The sequence below is a fragment of the Hemicordylus capensis genome, chromosome 1 (assembly GCF_027244095.1).
Source record: "Hemicordylus capensis ecotype Gifberg chromosome 1, rHemCap1.1.pri, whole genome shotgun sequence".
Classification (NCBI taxonomy): Eukaryota; Metazoa; Chordata; class Lepidosauria; order Squamata; family Cordylidae; genus Hemicordylus; species Hemicordylus capensis.
The window spans coordinates 365,066,831-365,082,946 of NC_069657.1; the positions used below are offsets into that span (position 1 = coordinate 365,066,831).

The 16,116-nt window shown below is 44.9% G+C and overlaps 1 protein-coding gene across 5 annotated transcripts in view; it reads right to left on the reverse strand.

The window, feature by feature from the left end:
- TFB1M (transcription factor B1, mitochondrial) overlaps positions 1–3,455 on the reverse strand; it is a 55,039-nt gene extending 51,584 nt beyond the window's left edge. Inside the window, exons 1-2 of one of the 5 annotated variants that reach the window (XM_053293581.1) lie at positions 3,280–3,455; positions 747–901 (exon numbers count right to left, since the gene is read on the reverse strand). In XM_053293581.1, the coding sequence (XP_053149556.1) occupies positions 747–879 (133 nt within the window). In that variant the 5' untranslated portion in view covers positions 880–901; positions 3,280–3,455. Of the gene's footprint in view, positions 1–746; positions 902–2,456; positions 2,621–2,694; positions 3,199–3,279 lie in introns of those variants that run through there. The other 4 variants (XM_053293591.1, XM_053293573.1, XM_053293598.1 and 1 more) reach the window with 4 other exon arrangements.
- Between the last annotated feature and the right edge of the window lie 12,661 nt (positions 3,456–16,116).

Genomic DNA, 16,116 nt, shown 5'->3' on the forward strand with positions numbered 1-16,116 from the left:
TTGTGTGGTCAGCACGGTGTTGCTGACCATGCAAATGGCACCCGTGCACACAAGAACACCATGTGCATGCTGGTGCTGTGCACAGGTACCCCGGATGCATACTGCCCCAGCAGTAAGCTGCATGGGGCAGCGGAGGGCAGGTCTTTCTTAAACCTTTCACTCTCTGCTCCCCTCCGCTTGCCACTGAACCTGTGCACACCCATTACCACCCGTTACCACATGTTGCAGCTGTGCCATAATGCCAACCATGCCATACACAGAACTAGTTAGATGATGACCTAGCTGCACTTCATCTGTTCTTAAACATATGCTCCCAAATCATGTAAAAACATTTTGTACTGTAAGCATAAACATAATTGAGGAATAGAACTCCTTTACAACATTCAAATTAAAACTTCAAAAGCAATTCATTCAATTTAAACAAATACGTACCATATTAAGGAAAAATGCTAAGCAAATATAAATAATTTTAGCATAGCTAAACGTCTGCATCGTATTTCCCCAAATACCAGATAACACTGAATTTAAGATGAGCCTCTTAAAAAATAGAGGTTAAATACACGTTGGGTTAAATCAAGTTGGGTTAAATACAAGTTGGGTTAAATCTACTTTTACCCAAAAGGAAGAAGACTCTGAATTTAAGATGACCCCCCCAATTTCTAACATCAAAGAACTTGGTCTTGGATTCGGGTAAATACAGTATACCTTTAATAAACACTGATAGATGACATAGAAAAACAGCCAACCTGAAAGTCTCAGGTCCAGAAGAAAATTCTGGGACAGCTGTTTTTCAGCTCTAAGCTTAAATAATTTAATAATCTCTCCAATTGTTGGAAGAGGTGGTAGACGGAAAGTAGTCACTCGTCTCGAGGCAGCCATTGGTCACAAAGTTTCTTTCCCACTAAAAAAAAACACACAACACCACCACCATCAGCTAGTTTCTTCTAGTTCCCACAGGTCCAGTTCTGGCAAGAAAGCACACCTCCCCTCCAGTGTTCCCTCTAACAGCAATTCCCAGATGTTGTTAACTACAACTCCCATAATCGCCAACCAACAACATCTGGGGGTCCCTGTTAGAGGGAACACTGCTCTCCTCCTCCAACTCCTGCATGTGTTCTACAACAATGTGATGCCCTATGTGATCTCTTAATCCTGGCATCCTTGCGTTCACTTTTTTTTTTTTAAGGGAAGACTATAGTTTAGTGGCAGAGCACATGCTTTGTATGGAGAAGATCCCAGGTTCAATGCCTGTCATCTCCAGGTAGAGCTGGGAAGATCCTGGAGTAGGGATGTGTGTGAACCAGTTCGGTGTGCTATCCCTAGAATGCTGAACTGGTTCGGGAACCAGCGTTCAAACCGGTATAAACATGGGGCAAGGGCTCGTTTAAGGATCAGGGAGGGTGCTCTTACCCCCACCCCCATCATGTTTCCCCCACCGGCACTGTGCTTAAAACGGTCCTCAGCAGGGCAGCAGCATAGCTCCTTGCCGCACCGATGCATATCGGATCGGAAGCGCCCAGTGCACACACACACCAGGAACTTTCAGCCCGATGTGACCGGGGGCAGTAAGGAGATATGCTGCTGCCCCATGCGGGACTGTTCCAGTATCATGCACATCCCTACCCTGGAGAGCCACTACTAGTCAGGTGTGACTAGTGCATGAACCACAGTTCGAGTACCGGTTTAGCACCCCAGGGAGGGGAACAAGAGCTTTAAGAAAGAGGAGAGCAGGTTCTGTGGATGGCACTTGGGCCAAGTACTCCTGCGTGTCACCAGCAATCATCCACGCATGCACCATTTGCATGGTCAACACCATGCTGACCATGCAAATGGCATGCGTGGACACCATGTGTGTGCTGATGCCACGTGGGGGTACTTGGGCCAAGCACTGCCCCAGTAGGAAGCTGGGACCTGCTCTGCTCTTTCTCAAAGCTCCTGCTTCCCTCCCCATGTCACTGAACCACAGTCCATGCACACCCCTACAGTCAGCGTAGACCAGGCCTGCTCAACTTCGGCCCTCCTGCAGATGCTGGCCTACAACTTCCATAATCCTTGGCTACTGACTTCTATGGCTGGGGGATCAGTGTTCCCTCTAACAGGAATCCCCAGATGTTGTTGACTACAACTCCCACAATCCCCAAACAAAAGCCATAGCAGTTGGGGATTCTGGGAGTTGTAGTCAACCATATCTGGGAATCCCTGTTAGAGGGAACACTGCTGGGGATTATGGGAGTTGTAGTCCAAAAGCAGCTGGGGGGCCTAAATTGAGCAGGCCTGGTGTAGACAAATACTAACCTAGATGGACCAAAGGTCTGACACACTATAAGACAGCTTTCTATATTCCATCCTCCTCCCATTTGGTTAACTCATCCCCAAGTCCCATTTTGCTTTCTTAAGGCCTTTTATCTTGCTCTGACGGGAGAGATCTTTTCCAAAGGTTTCAGGGGAGATGGTACCTATGGAGGCCAAACTGTTGCCCAGCCGGAGCATCGCAAGTCACACAGCACCTCCCTTCCTCTTCTGACCTACTGAACTGGCCAGTAGGCTGTGTTTGCCTCCTTGGGTGTCTGGGGCCAGGGAGCTCCATTACTGAGGCCTGGTCCCACTGGGCCCCAGGGTGGAATAGGGACCCTGGTGTGGTGTGACAGGTGAGCATGAAGAATGCTGGTTGTGCAGGGATGCTCCTGAACTCACTTTAAGACCTGACTTAAGCCAGCTTCAATAAAAGCATTAGGCGCTGCGGCGCTAAAAGGGCAGCTCCAGCTTGCCCCACAGAATCCAGAGGCGCGGAGCTGCCTGGCCTTTGACTAGCAGCAGCCAGGGAGCAAAGGGTGAGAGGCTGGGAGAGAGACGTCCAACGGGTGGTGTCTTCAACAGCGTGGGCAGCAGGGCGTGACGCCCTCCACAGCCTGGAAGCACTGACTGAACCTCGAAGGGCTGCTCGTGGCCCGAGATCAAGCTGCAGTTAAAGGCAACGCGACGCGAGGGAGCCTGACTGACACGGAGAAGCGGAGGACCGGATAGGCGCAGCCCCGGGGAGTTTCATCTGTTCGGCTGGTATTAAGCCAAGCCTGACTACGGCGCTGGGACAGGAGGACGAGAGGGAAGTGGGAACAGGAAGCGGAGTGTGGGGGTTCCTCCGGGCAGGGCGGGGGGGCTTGACGGACAAAACGAGCCACGGGACGCCCAGAGTCTTCGTGCGCACGCGCACCACGAAGGGGGGCGGGCGGAGGGCGACGTGGGAAAGGCGCGCGACAGAAAAGGGCCAGCCGCACTTACGGTTTTTCCAACTGGGTTTTTTTCAAGGCACTTGGCTCAGTAAAAACCGTTTGGTTTCTTGGCTTATTTTTGGCTTTTTTCAGCAGCCAAATGAAAAAAGCCAAAAGCCAGAGCGGAAGCGTGCGTGGCTGCGTGTATGCGTCATCACGTCCTCCCCTGACGTCATCACGTCCAGTCGTCCGACGACTCCACATCGTCGCATCATCATCATCAATCAGATGACACACACAGTCACAGCCCGCCCCCCCCCCCACTAGCCCAGCCCATCCACCGCCGCGCGGGCCTTTTAATTTTCCATTCCTAATCCTTCCTCAGTCGCGCCGCGGGCAGCTGCCGCGACAAACAACCACCACGTGGTGCGTCCGTGTGTCGGGCCGGCCGCGGGGGGGGGGGGCGGAGCGGGTCAGTCGCGCCGTGGGCGGCCGCCGCGGCAAACAACCACCACGTGCATCCGTGTGCCGGGCCGGCGGGGGGGACTGGGGGGGGTGTCAGTCGCGCTCGGGCGGCCGCCTCGGCAAGCAAGCACGTGCGTTCGTGCGCCCCCACCCCAAGAGACTTGCTTTCCCGTCCGGCGGTGGCTCAAAGCTGCGCCCACAGTGCGCGCACGCCAAGCACTCAGTCGCAGAAGCAGCAGTAGCAGTCCTTAGATCCCCCCGCCGCAGGTTTAAATGTCTGCTCTGCTGCTGTATTAATTTTGAGGTGGAACTACGGCATGCATCACAGAAAATGGACGATTTTTTAAACATGATTTAAATTGGGTGCTATTAATTTATTAATGCTATGATTAATAATGCTAGTCAATTAATGAATGAATGAATGCTATGATTAATGCTATTAATGCTATGATTTAAATTGGGTGCTAAAACAGAGGAGTTCTGTTTTGGGAAAGAAATTTGGTTTCAGGCACTCGGGCCTCTGGATTTCTGATTGTGAGGCCTTATGTTGTAGCTCTTACCTGTTTATGTTTGAGATTTTCTTTTCTCTTGTGCTTATGTTTGAGATGTTTGTTTGTTTATGTTTATGTTATGTATGTTTATGTTTGTGTCTTATGTTTGAGAATTTCTCTTCTCTTGCTTTGGATTAAAAGGAAGGATTGCAGCTGCAGTGCACTTCACGTCTCCGTGGCGTGCGTGCGTGTGTGTGTGTGTGGCCGTGTGCACGCGTCGCAGAGACGTGAAACGCGCACGTGACTTGCGCATGCACAAAAGGCTTTTTGCAGCCTTTTGCAGTCAAGCGGGGGAAGGGGCAGCAGGGAGGTATCCTGCCGCCCCAATTACTAAAGAGAATACGTGCGCTGGAGGGGGGAAGTGGCAGGAGGGGTAAGTCCTCCCCTGCCCTTAAAGGAACCTCCCACACCAGTGCTGGACCACAGCTTGCGGTTCTGTGCACACCCTTACAATGCATGTGTCACTGGCTTTGGAGAATGGGTTCCATACTATGTGGAACATAGGAAGCTGTCTTCTACTGAGTCAAGGTATTGCACCATCTAGGTCAGTATTGTCTACACTGAACACTGACTGGCAACAGCTTCTCCAAAATTTCAGGCAGCAATCCCTCCCAGCCCTAGCTGGAGATGCCAGGGATTGAGTCTGGGACCTTCTGCATGCAAAGCAGATACTGTACTACTGAGCTATGGCCCCATCCCTCTGTGTCTGTGTGTGAATAAAAGAAAGAATTTCCTATTGCCAAAAATAAAGTTTAAAAAAATCTTCCCATAATGGGCTAAACAAAAGAAATCATCCTGGATCTTATGTAACACTCACCATTTAAATAAATAAATAAATAAAGATCAGTGTTCAAGGAGCTACTTTAGGTGTACTCAAGGGCTTGGCTATGTATAGTGTTTCCTTCCAACAGCAAACCTCCATGCCCAGGGGTTACCTGCCCTTGGTAGCACTTGGTGGCCAGTTAAAATCTCTGTTCAACTTTACCTCTGCCCATTCCCCAGTTGGGAGGGGCATGGCCCGCACTGTAATATCACACCTTTGAAGCCCAGTACAACTGTGGGGGCAAGTCTCTGCCTTTCTTATTGGCTCTGATTTAGGTAGGATGAGTGGGAGCTCTTTCCTGTTATGCTGAGCCTCTCAGAGGCTCAGCATAAGTTCAGTGAGATCTCCAAACCTTCCATTGACACCAAAGAAGGGCAAGGGAGCCTCCCAGACCTTGCACTGATTTTGGAATAAGCAAAATGTTTCATTGCTTTTTGAGGCTTTCTGAAGTCAGCTCGAGGTCTAGGAATTTTCCCTGCCCTTTGCGAGGCCTGGGAGAAGGGCGAGGATCTTGCCCGATTAAATAATGGCCTTGCCTCCAGTGATGAGCTGCCAAGCATATTTGGGAACCCCTGCCCATGCCATATCACATGGAGAGCTTTTGAAACCCATCAGCTTCAAGAGACCTTTGCCCTGTGGCATGGTGGGGTGGGGGACTGCTGTTTGAGAAGCACTTGGCTTTGTGAAACTAGTTGTGCAGTTTGTTGGATCCGAGCCATAGCACTGCAAGTGTCTCCAAGACCTTAGTATGCCTCTGATGTGAGACATATTGACTGATCTTCCAAGGTAATTCTGCTGTCATAGATTTCAATCTGAACACGGTGAGCACCTCTGCAACTGCAATTGTGCATGTGCTCCATATCCTTAATTTAATCTGACTATAGTAAGAGTTTCAAGTACTCAGTACTGTGCCTTATCAGGCCTTTCGGTGGCATTCTAACAACATAAAATGAAGCAAGCAATTGAAATGTCACAAGCTAGCATTCCAGCTGCCAGACATAGTGGAGCTAAAAATACATGTAACTTCTTTGAACATTTCCTAGCAATGATTGTCAGAGGGGCCCTGCTGGCAAGGGAAGTGATTTTGGCAGGCCATTTGTGCAAGTGTTCAGCACAGCAGAGAAAAATGTTCCCCTCTCGGTGGTACTGTATAACTAATGATGGGTTTCAAGGATTTCCTTATGATTTTTGCCTGTTTTTGTTTTCTCCCTTGCTGTTCACTGCTGAGTGCAAATGAATGGCAAGATACTGTTTTGTAGTACTGGAATATTCAATAAAAGTACACGAAGACAGTCTGGAGGATCAAACACAGTTTTCAATAAAGACAAAAATCTGAGCGTCGCTGAAGCAGTTTCAGCAAGTTAATCCTCCTCCCTTTCAGCCATTGCCCCTACACAGGCAAAGCCATATATTGCTTGGATCGTTAACAGCAAATTCTCACTGGTAAAACAAACCAGCCCCCTGGTGTATTAAAAATCCTCCAAAACATTTGAGAACCAAGTCTATAATGACTTTTAGATTGTGAACAATTAGACACCATAAGATAGTACATTAATTAACTTCTGCCTTGGATGCTTGAATACAATCTAGAAGTAAAATAGATGTTGAAGCAAGTAAAGTGAAATAAAAAGAGCCCCTAGATAACCAAGGGCTATTTCCTCATTTATGTTGTTGCCTTAAAGTAACTCCCCTTGTAAACAGTCCAACGGTCGTCTGCTAAAATAGGCAGCATTGGGCTCATATGATTGATTTCAGTTTATATCAAAATCAGAAAGTGACAATGTGGTAAAGTTTTAAGGCTATAAAGTCCGGAGGTTCATTGCATGTGCACTGATGTTAGACTATGCTGTAGTAGTCAGGATGCCAGCCACTGACTGGATTAACCACATTCTGGAGCAAGGAGTGGAGTAGTTTTGAAGAAACTGCCCCTTGGAATTTTACAACTTGCACCTCAGTTCCAGGCACTTCACTATTTACTCTCTTTCAGGGTTCTTGTATCTATCCAGAGTATGGGCTGGTTCTCACAATCCAAAGTAAGGTGGAAGAACAGCCAGCTGGGATTCAGGAGCCGTGCACACTCAAAAATGGATTGTGTGGATGGTGGTAATATTGGACAGAGGATCAGAAAGTGATTGTGTGCCAGAAGCAATCTTCCCTCCTCCATCCTTTATCAAATATCAGATTATCAATGTCAGCTGTCCACGCCAACAGACCAGGATTGCTTCTGGTACATGATCACTTCCCAATCCTCTGCCCAACATTTCTATCACCCACACAATCCATTTTCAGGAGGTTGTGTGGCTTCTGAATTGCAGCTGGCTGCTCCTCCATCTTACATTGGATCGTAAAAAGCAGCTGAGTGAGAGACAGAGAGAGAGAACCCATTAATGTTATACTTTACCTATCACTGTTGCCATTAATTTTACACATGCTCTGCACACTTACCTGCAAGTCAGCTCTATTGAACACAATGGGATTTTATTCTGACTAAATAGTCATAGGATGGTATAAAAAGAGCATACGGTCCTAAAGGTACATGGGCTGCCTAAACACAAGTATTGATATATCTCCTAGGTCAGTTATCTTCTCTATTTTTCAAATAGAGGCCACTTTGGCAAAAAATGAGAGAGTCCTTTCCCACTGACCTCTGCACAGTACTGTGCTTTTCTCAGTGCTGGGATGGCCCTTTAAGAGAGTCCTCCCTTAAGAGCTCTGTGGGGAAAGGGCTGTGCTTCCCAGCACTCTGTGCATGCCTTCCAAGATGGTACAGGGGCTCAGGAGGGCTCTTTCCCTTAAAGGAGTGCCCCAGCTTTGGGCACAGCGCAGCATTGCATGGTGAGAATGCTCATCTTTGCTTGGTGCCAGGGGGACTGTGCAGAGTATTCAGCTTTAGCAGAAGCTTCACACAGGCCCAATAAACAATTAGTCAGGATGGATGGGGGCTGCCACTGGCCCCAGGGCCTTACAATGAAAAACACTGTCCTAGATCCTAATATAAAGGTTATACTCCAGCTCTATTGTCTAACTACAGCAACAAAGTGTAGAAAAAATTAAATCAGTAGGTGAAATTTAAATTGCTAATTAAAAAAACTGGGGCAAATAGCTTAAAGCGAGTGGTTTTTCAAATGGCAGGTGTGGGGGTGGTTGAACCACACAGTTCTAATCTACATGGCTTTTTGTAAAGAAAGAAATGTGGCCAGCTCCAAGTATTCAACAAGTTGTTCTAGTAAGAACTAAGCAGTCTACTTTCCTTTCATTGTCTCTACAACTGGACTAAATTTGGTTCAAACAAAGGTCCACAAGTTAGATCTCTTACACCTCAAATGTTCATGCGGCCACCATCCTGGATCGGGGTGGATGACATCATTACAAACTACACAATTGAGGAGTCTCTGTGTGTCATTCAGTACAACTATACCAAATTTGATTCAAATCGGTTAGACAGTCTTCAGGTTAGTGCACTTGTGATCACACGGCTGCCATCTTGAATTGAAATGGATGACATCATCACACACCACACTGTTTGGGCATCCCTATGTGTCACTATAGCTGTAGCAAATTTGGTTCAAATCGATTAGGCGGTTCACAATTTAGCCCATTTGCGCCTCAAAAGTTTATGTGTCCGCCATCTTAGATTGGGGTGGATGACATCATCACAAACTATGCCATTGAAGTGTCCCTACAACTGTACCTGGTTTGGTTCATATTGGTCCAGATGTTGCAAAGTTGATGTGGGGGGCGGGACGACACACACGGACAGACACACACACATAGAATGCCAGGTGATCTCATAAGCCTACTGGAAAGTAGGATAAAAATACAATTAAAGTATTGTCTGGCTTGGCCCTGATCAGATCCTGGCTTTACTGGGCCTTGGTGAATCCTTAGCTGAGTGCAGTGGACCTGCACAGTGTAAACTTAGACAGGAAAGAAAAGCATGAAGGCAGCAAAGAAGAAGAAATGGGCAAGAATGTAGGAAGGAAGAAGGAAGGAATGGACAGTGATCTGGAATGGGCAGCAAGTGGAGTATAATGATGAAACAGGCAGAAACAGTGCTGAGGGCAGCAAAAGGCCTGGAGAATTTCTAGCCAGCAGGCTTTACTATGGCTTTACTGCACATTCGAATTTGCCCCCCAAAAGATGCAAAAAGTGGATTTTTTAGACCCCGGAAATAAATCAAGGCTGTGCTCTAACGTGCAATGAAAACCCCGAATTGTGTCTGGAGTGCTCCCTGATAGCTTTCAGGGACTTTGGGGTAAATGTGGCCGATATGTGAGCACATGCCCTCCATTCCGGAGGAGAAGCGAGCTAAAACTCCATCTGGAAATGCCCCTGGAGTCCATGTTAAGATGAGGAAGCATCCTAAAGGAAGACCTTCACAACAAATGCTCAAGTATGTTATGGCCCCAAACCAATGCAAATGAAAACAGCCCTGTCTGAAGTCTTGTTTTGTGTATAAATGCAGCACACCGAAAAGAAAACATTTCTGATCTTCCACACTCAAGAAAAGAGATCGGAAGATGCAGACATGAGGGCGGGGGGGGGGGGGGGGCATTCACTTTGGCTGACTGGGCTGACCACTAGGTGCCACTCTTGTTCCATGCTGAATGAACTCTATAGTTCCCAGTTTAAAGCAGTGTTTAACTACACTGAATGCAGTAGCAGTAGATGTTGCTTGAAAATAAACATTGTGCCCTGGCATTATACTGGAAAGTTAATGAAATATATGCTAGCTTGGAAACATAGAGGAAATCACACCTAGGAACATCAGATGCCAACATGGCTAGCAAGGCTGGAGGTGATAGGCCAGTGCAAGCAGCCAGAGGGCAATTCACTGTCTCTGCTGATCTGCTGCTTCAGGGACCCCTTACCTAGCCATTAGTGGACTAGCCCTGAAAACATAAACAACTTTGAAAATGCAACAGAATTTTTAGCTAGTCACTCTTTAGTCTGAAGAGTTTCTCTGTATAATACAACAAACCAATGATATCAATACTACAATACTGTTATAGAGATGAATGCATCCAGGTGCTTTTCTGTAACAAGGTAAGAAAACTTGAGGTTCTTCTAAAATATGTTTATTTAACACTATATGTCTGTAACATATTAAAAGTATCATGGACCAGTTAATAACAAAATCTACAATTTCTATCAAACTAAAATTGTGGAACAGATTCTCCAGTCGCTGAAAATTTATGTATGTGCCTTACCAGAAAACTCATACGAACAGCAAACAATCAATCATCTTCAAGGCAGGTTTCACAATATATTTTCATTATTGTCTTACTGATATTGGTGTCACAATTGACTTCTACATATATTTTTACTTTCAGTTTTGTTAACTTTTGTTAAAGCAGAAAAGCAGGATTAAAATGCTTTAAAATAAAAATAAAAATTTTGCTACAAAGATTTATTTAATATAATAGTTAATATAATAGTTGTTGAGATTATTTACTTGCTTTCTTGCTTGCTTACTTACTTGTCACATTTATATACCGTGCTATAGAAAATTTCAGGGCAGTTTACAATTTAAACAAATAGCAAACAGCAAGGAAAAGCTAGAAATATATAAAACAGATTAAAATTACCATAAATAAAACTTTTAAAAAACTTTAAAACATCATAAACTAAATATCTGATAAAACAGGTAGGTCCCCTGCTAACTGAGCAAAGAGGCACCTTTTTAAAGTGGTCATTCTCTTTACTGAGCAGGAGGAGAGCAACTGGCCCTATCCATCCCCAGCACAGCATCCCTCCAGTGGCGGTTGCTATTGTCTGTCTTATGTTTCTTTTTAAATTGTGAGCCCTTTGGGGAGCCATCTTTCTTTCTTTCTTTCTTTCTTTCTTTCTTTCTTTCTTTCTTTATTTATTTATTTATTTATTTATTTATTTATTTATATTTTTGTAAACCACTTTGGGAACTTTTGTTGAAAAGCGGTATATAAATGTTTATTGTATTCGTATTCATTTTCAAAAGTTGTTTAAAAGCAATCAGAGATGGGGAGATTCTGATGTCATCTGGGAGTGTGTTCTAGAGCTCTGGGGCAACCCTAGAGAAGGCCTGGTTTTGGGTCGCCACAAAGCAAACTGCTGGCAACCTCAACCAGACCTCCCCCATAATAAGAGATGGGGTTCATGAAGAAGAAGGTGCTCTCTTAAATATACTGGACCCCAACCATTCAGTGCTTTATAATAAGCAGCCCTTTGTATTTTGCCCAGAAACTAATTGGCAGCCAGTGTAGTTCTTTTGAAAGAGGAGTAATATGGTCTCTACCGGTAGCCCTGGAGACCAACCTGGCTGCTTCATTCTGCACCAGTTGCAGTTTACGAACTACATACAAAGGTAGCCCAATATAGAGCACATTGCAGTAGTCAAGCCTGGATGTCAACAGCATATACACCATTGTTTTAAGGTCATTTGTCTCAAGAAATGGATGTTGCTAGCATATCAGCCAAAGCTGATAAAAAGTGCTCCTGGCCACTGCCTCAGCCTGAGATATCAGGGATGCGTTTGGGTCCAGAAGTACTCCCAAGCTATGTACCTGATTTTTCAGGGGGAGTGCAACCCCATCCAGAACAGGCAGATCTAAAACATTTCCTAGGTTCCGGCCTCCCACAAGAAGTACTTCTGTCTTGTTTGGATTCAATTTCAGTTTGTTCTCCCTCATTCAGCCCATTACCGATTCCAAGCAAGCATTTAGAGACGTTAAGCCATCTCCTGATGAAGTTAATATGGAGAAATAAATCTGGGTGTCATCAGCAGATTGATAGCACCCTGCTCCAAATCTCCTGATGATAGTTCCCAGCAGTTTCATTTAGATGTTTAAAAACATTGGAGATAGAATGAAGCCCTGTGGAACTGCATACAGTAGCACTCAATTTGAAGTGCAACAATCTCCGAGCGACACCATCTCAAGTAGATAAGTAGGAGTGGAACTACTGCAAAGCACTGCCTCCTACCCCCAACCTCCTCAGGCAGTCCAGAAGGATACCATGAGCAATGGTATCGAAAGCCGCCGAGAGATCCAAGAGGACCAACAGGGTAACTCTTTCCCTGTCAATTCCTAATTGGAGATCAGACATCAGGCCAACCAAGGCAATCTCCACTCCATAGGCCTCCCTAAAGCCAGTTTGAAAGGGGTCCAGATAATCTGCTTCTTCCAAGAGTGATGAGTTGAGAAGCCACCACCCTCTCAATCACCTTGCCCAGCTATGGAAGACTGGAGACAGGCCTATAGTTGCTTAGCTCTGAGGGATCCAATGGAGGTTTCTTCAAAAGTGATCTAACAGTTGCTTCTTTGAGACAAGGAGGCATCCTGCCCTTCCTCAGAGAGGCATTAATGATACTAACAAGACCCTCTCCAATAACTTTCCTGCTAGATTGTATAAGCCATGTAGGGCAAGGATCGAGATGACAGGTGGTAAGGTGAACTTCTCCAAGCAGCTTGTCCATGTCCTCGGAAGTAACAAACTGAAACTGATCCAACCTAACCATACAAGAGGAGTTGTTGGATACCTCCATAACAGACTCTGCCATAACCGTGGAATCCAGTTTGGCTCAAATCTGAGATATTTTATCTGCAAAAAGCTCATTAAAGGTGTCACAGTGAGTCACCTGTGGTTCTAAATTCTGATTCAAGGGAAGAGGGATACATACTAGTCCCCTCACAACCCTAGACAACTCTGCTGGACATGAGCTTCCAGATGCAATGTGTGCAGAAAAGAGCTGCACAGCAAAGAAGCAGTTCTTTTCTGCACACATTGCATCTGGAAGCTCATGTCCAGCAGAGTTGTCTAGGGTTGTGAGGGGACTAGGATGTATCCCTCTTCCCTTGAATATGCACTCTTTGCTGTAATCTGTTGGATTCAAATTGAGTCTTTCTCCACCTGCACTCTAACTGCCTGCCTTGCCACTTCAGCCCCCATTGTTCTTCTGTATATCAAGGGGCTAATTTTTATTTCTTGCCTTTCCGAAACTACTCAAGCACTGGAGAACATGCAGCTTTCTGCCATGATCATTTACACAACTGCTAACTTGGCAAAGAGGCACCTTTTAACATGGTGATTTTCTTTTATTTAGCAGGGGGAGAGTAACTGGCCCTATCCACCCCAAGCACAGTACCTCCAGTGACTGTTGCTGGTATCTATCTTATGTTTCTTTTTAGTTTGTGAGCCCTTTGGGGACAGGGATCCATCTTATTTATTTATTATTTCTCGCGTAAACCGCCCTGAGCCATTTTTGGAAGGGCGGTATAGAACTCGAATGAATGAATGAATGAACGAACAAACAAACTATCCTGCCATGTGGAAATGGATCAATGTCTTCAAAATTGGGTTCATCAGTTGTACACCAGATGTATGGGATCTAAGCTTAGTGCTTGAATGGACTTTTTCCAGCACTTCTGGGAGCTGGAAAGTGAGGCTTTCCTTTTTCTCCTCAGATTTTTAAGAGTTATCACATTCCATGCCCACTTCATGCCCAGATAATCCACTTCAATTATCTATAATATTACTGTAAGCAATCTACAGCATAGTTAGCATCATTTCCTTTTTGGAGAAAGGAAAATGTTTGCAGACCTGACTATCATATTTGACCCAGCCCCAAACTAACCAGGGTTAAAAACAAACAAACAAACAAACAAACAAACAAACAAACAAACCTCACATGGCCAGCAATCCTTCTTGGATATTGTCCCTTCACTGCTCACGTGCTTTATAAACTTTGCTTGGCATTCTCTGCCATGCAATTCATTAAAAATTGGCTTGGTTCATAGACTGCCTAGGCTGGTAGTCCAACTCTTATGGAGGGTGAAATGAGCTTATGCTTTAGAATTGCTTGCAATGAAAGAAATATGAAGTATATGCATGGTGATAGGGTTGTGCACAAAACTACTTAACCATTATGCAAATGGCCCGTGTGCATGTGTGAAGGTAAAATAAATTTGCCTCTACACATGCACAGAGGCTTCAGATGGGCCACTGAAGGCCCAAAATGGCAACACAACAACAACACCCGGGAGACTTGGGCGGAGGCCAGCATGACCCCCCCGTGGCTGTGGTAGCCACTTCCAGGGCCAAATTTGAGTACTCGATTTACTATCCGCTACACTTATGGAAGCCCCCCCGCCCTCAAACCAGGCCCGAACCAGCCTGAGTGGCCCGTTCAGTCCGAGGTAGAACTTCAAACAGAACTGGTTTGAGTTCAAACCGGCTCAATTTTGTACTGGTTTGCACACCCCTACATGACAATTGAGCAGTTCCTGTTCCTTTAGCCCAACATTTTTACTTTAGTTTTGCATTAAGACACTTATACTGCAAACCACAACCCATTTTCTTCATGGTAGTACTACCAAGCCCAATGAGACTGCTTCAGAATACATGGATGTAAGGAGGTTGTGGCCTTAGCTCTGGTGATTCATTGTTCTGATTGTGTAGAAACATGACTTTCCTTGAATGCCCCCCAGAGTTGAACCAAAAAGTTAATAAGGTAGAACTAGGTGCATGTGAAAGACATTTATGTATATCTGCTTAGATGTGCTAAATCATGTTTAATACTTTGGTGAACTCTAATGTTTCTCTCATAACACTCACCCATGCAGGAGAGACTGAGCATGTGAGTAACCACTTGTGGAATAAGTGAATGGAATTTTTAGCGGCTGCTTAAATACCACTCTGTATCTGCTGTCATTGTGATGGCTTGGGCTCAAGCCTATCAGGACACTAATTGTCTCCAGCCCATGAATCAAGTTTGTGATGGCCAGACTTCTCAATTGACACTGTTGGGCTCAATCAACGATAGTCTTCCCACTTCCCACTATAACTAAATACCTCTTGCATTTAGGTAGTCTTTAGAATTAATGAACATAGTCAGGCATGACAGCAAAACTGGGGCAAGGGGAGTATTTTACTTTTGTGCTCATTTTCCTCCACATTGAATTGGAAATTCATTAATCTTGCAGTACTGATCTTGTATTTTCTCTGTGTTAGGACCCAGGAATATCGGATGAGACCTGCCAATCAAGATATGTTATGTTTCATCCTTTCCTCCAATAATTTCCAGATATTGTCCATCATTTCTGCAATGGAGAATGGAGATAGCAATATGGGGCAGTTGCTTTAGTTCCCTGTCACAATTTATTCTTAAAGAGCAATGCATACATAATGATGGTTATTGTAATTTGGTCCTTGACCTTCTGCTAAAGCTTTGATCTAGATTCTGTCACTACATTTAGAATAGCAGAGAGGCATTGCCCAGTTACAAGAGAGCCACTATCCCTGCACTTTCTTCATGTACCACTTCAATACACACTCACCAAAATGAAATGTGTGTTACTATTATAGACAGAGACCAACTTCACAGGGAGTGATCTCTTAAACTGATGACTGCAATAGACAATATGACAGAGGATGTGATAAAGGGTCTTATTTTAACAAAATTATTAACAGCAATTGGGGTTGCAAATGCTCAGCATTTCTTATCATCTGTTCAGTCTGATTTCTCTTTAAAATACAACAAACACACTGTGTATCCTCTCTGAATTAAAACAAGAGAATTCTTACATGCTGCCCATGTGTAGTTATAGACCATCTTAGGAAATTGTAAATGAATCTTTAAAACACCATGGCTTGGGTTCTTAAAAAGTGAAATGGGAGAATTTTCACTGCCACAAACACAACCAAGAGTCTTGACAAAATCAGCACACATTCATCAATTTTGCTGGTTTCCTGAGGCCCACAGGTGACCTTTTTACTTTCAAGTCTCTTCTTAAGAGGTTACTTCAGTACATAGTGCAAAAGCAGTTGCCTTTGCATACAGAGGATATGCTGCAATTGTTTATTGTTCTGATAATCAATATATTGGGCCAGTTCAGATTAACAAAGGCCATTATAGCCCTACACACAACAATGTTGGGGTTGCTGATGTGAACATACCCCAACATCACTCAAGGATGTGCCAATGCAATCGTGGCATGTGAGAGAGGTGATCATTCTAATTGCCCCTCTACACGGGCTGCAATTGTGTTGTTCATCTGAATTGAGCCATTCTTTCTAGCAGGATGTGGCAAGT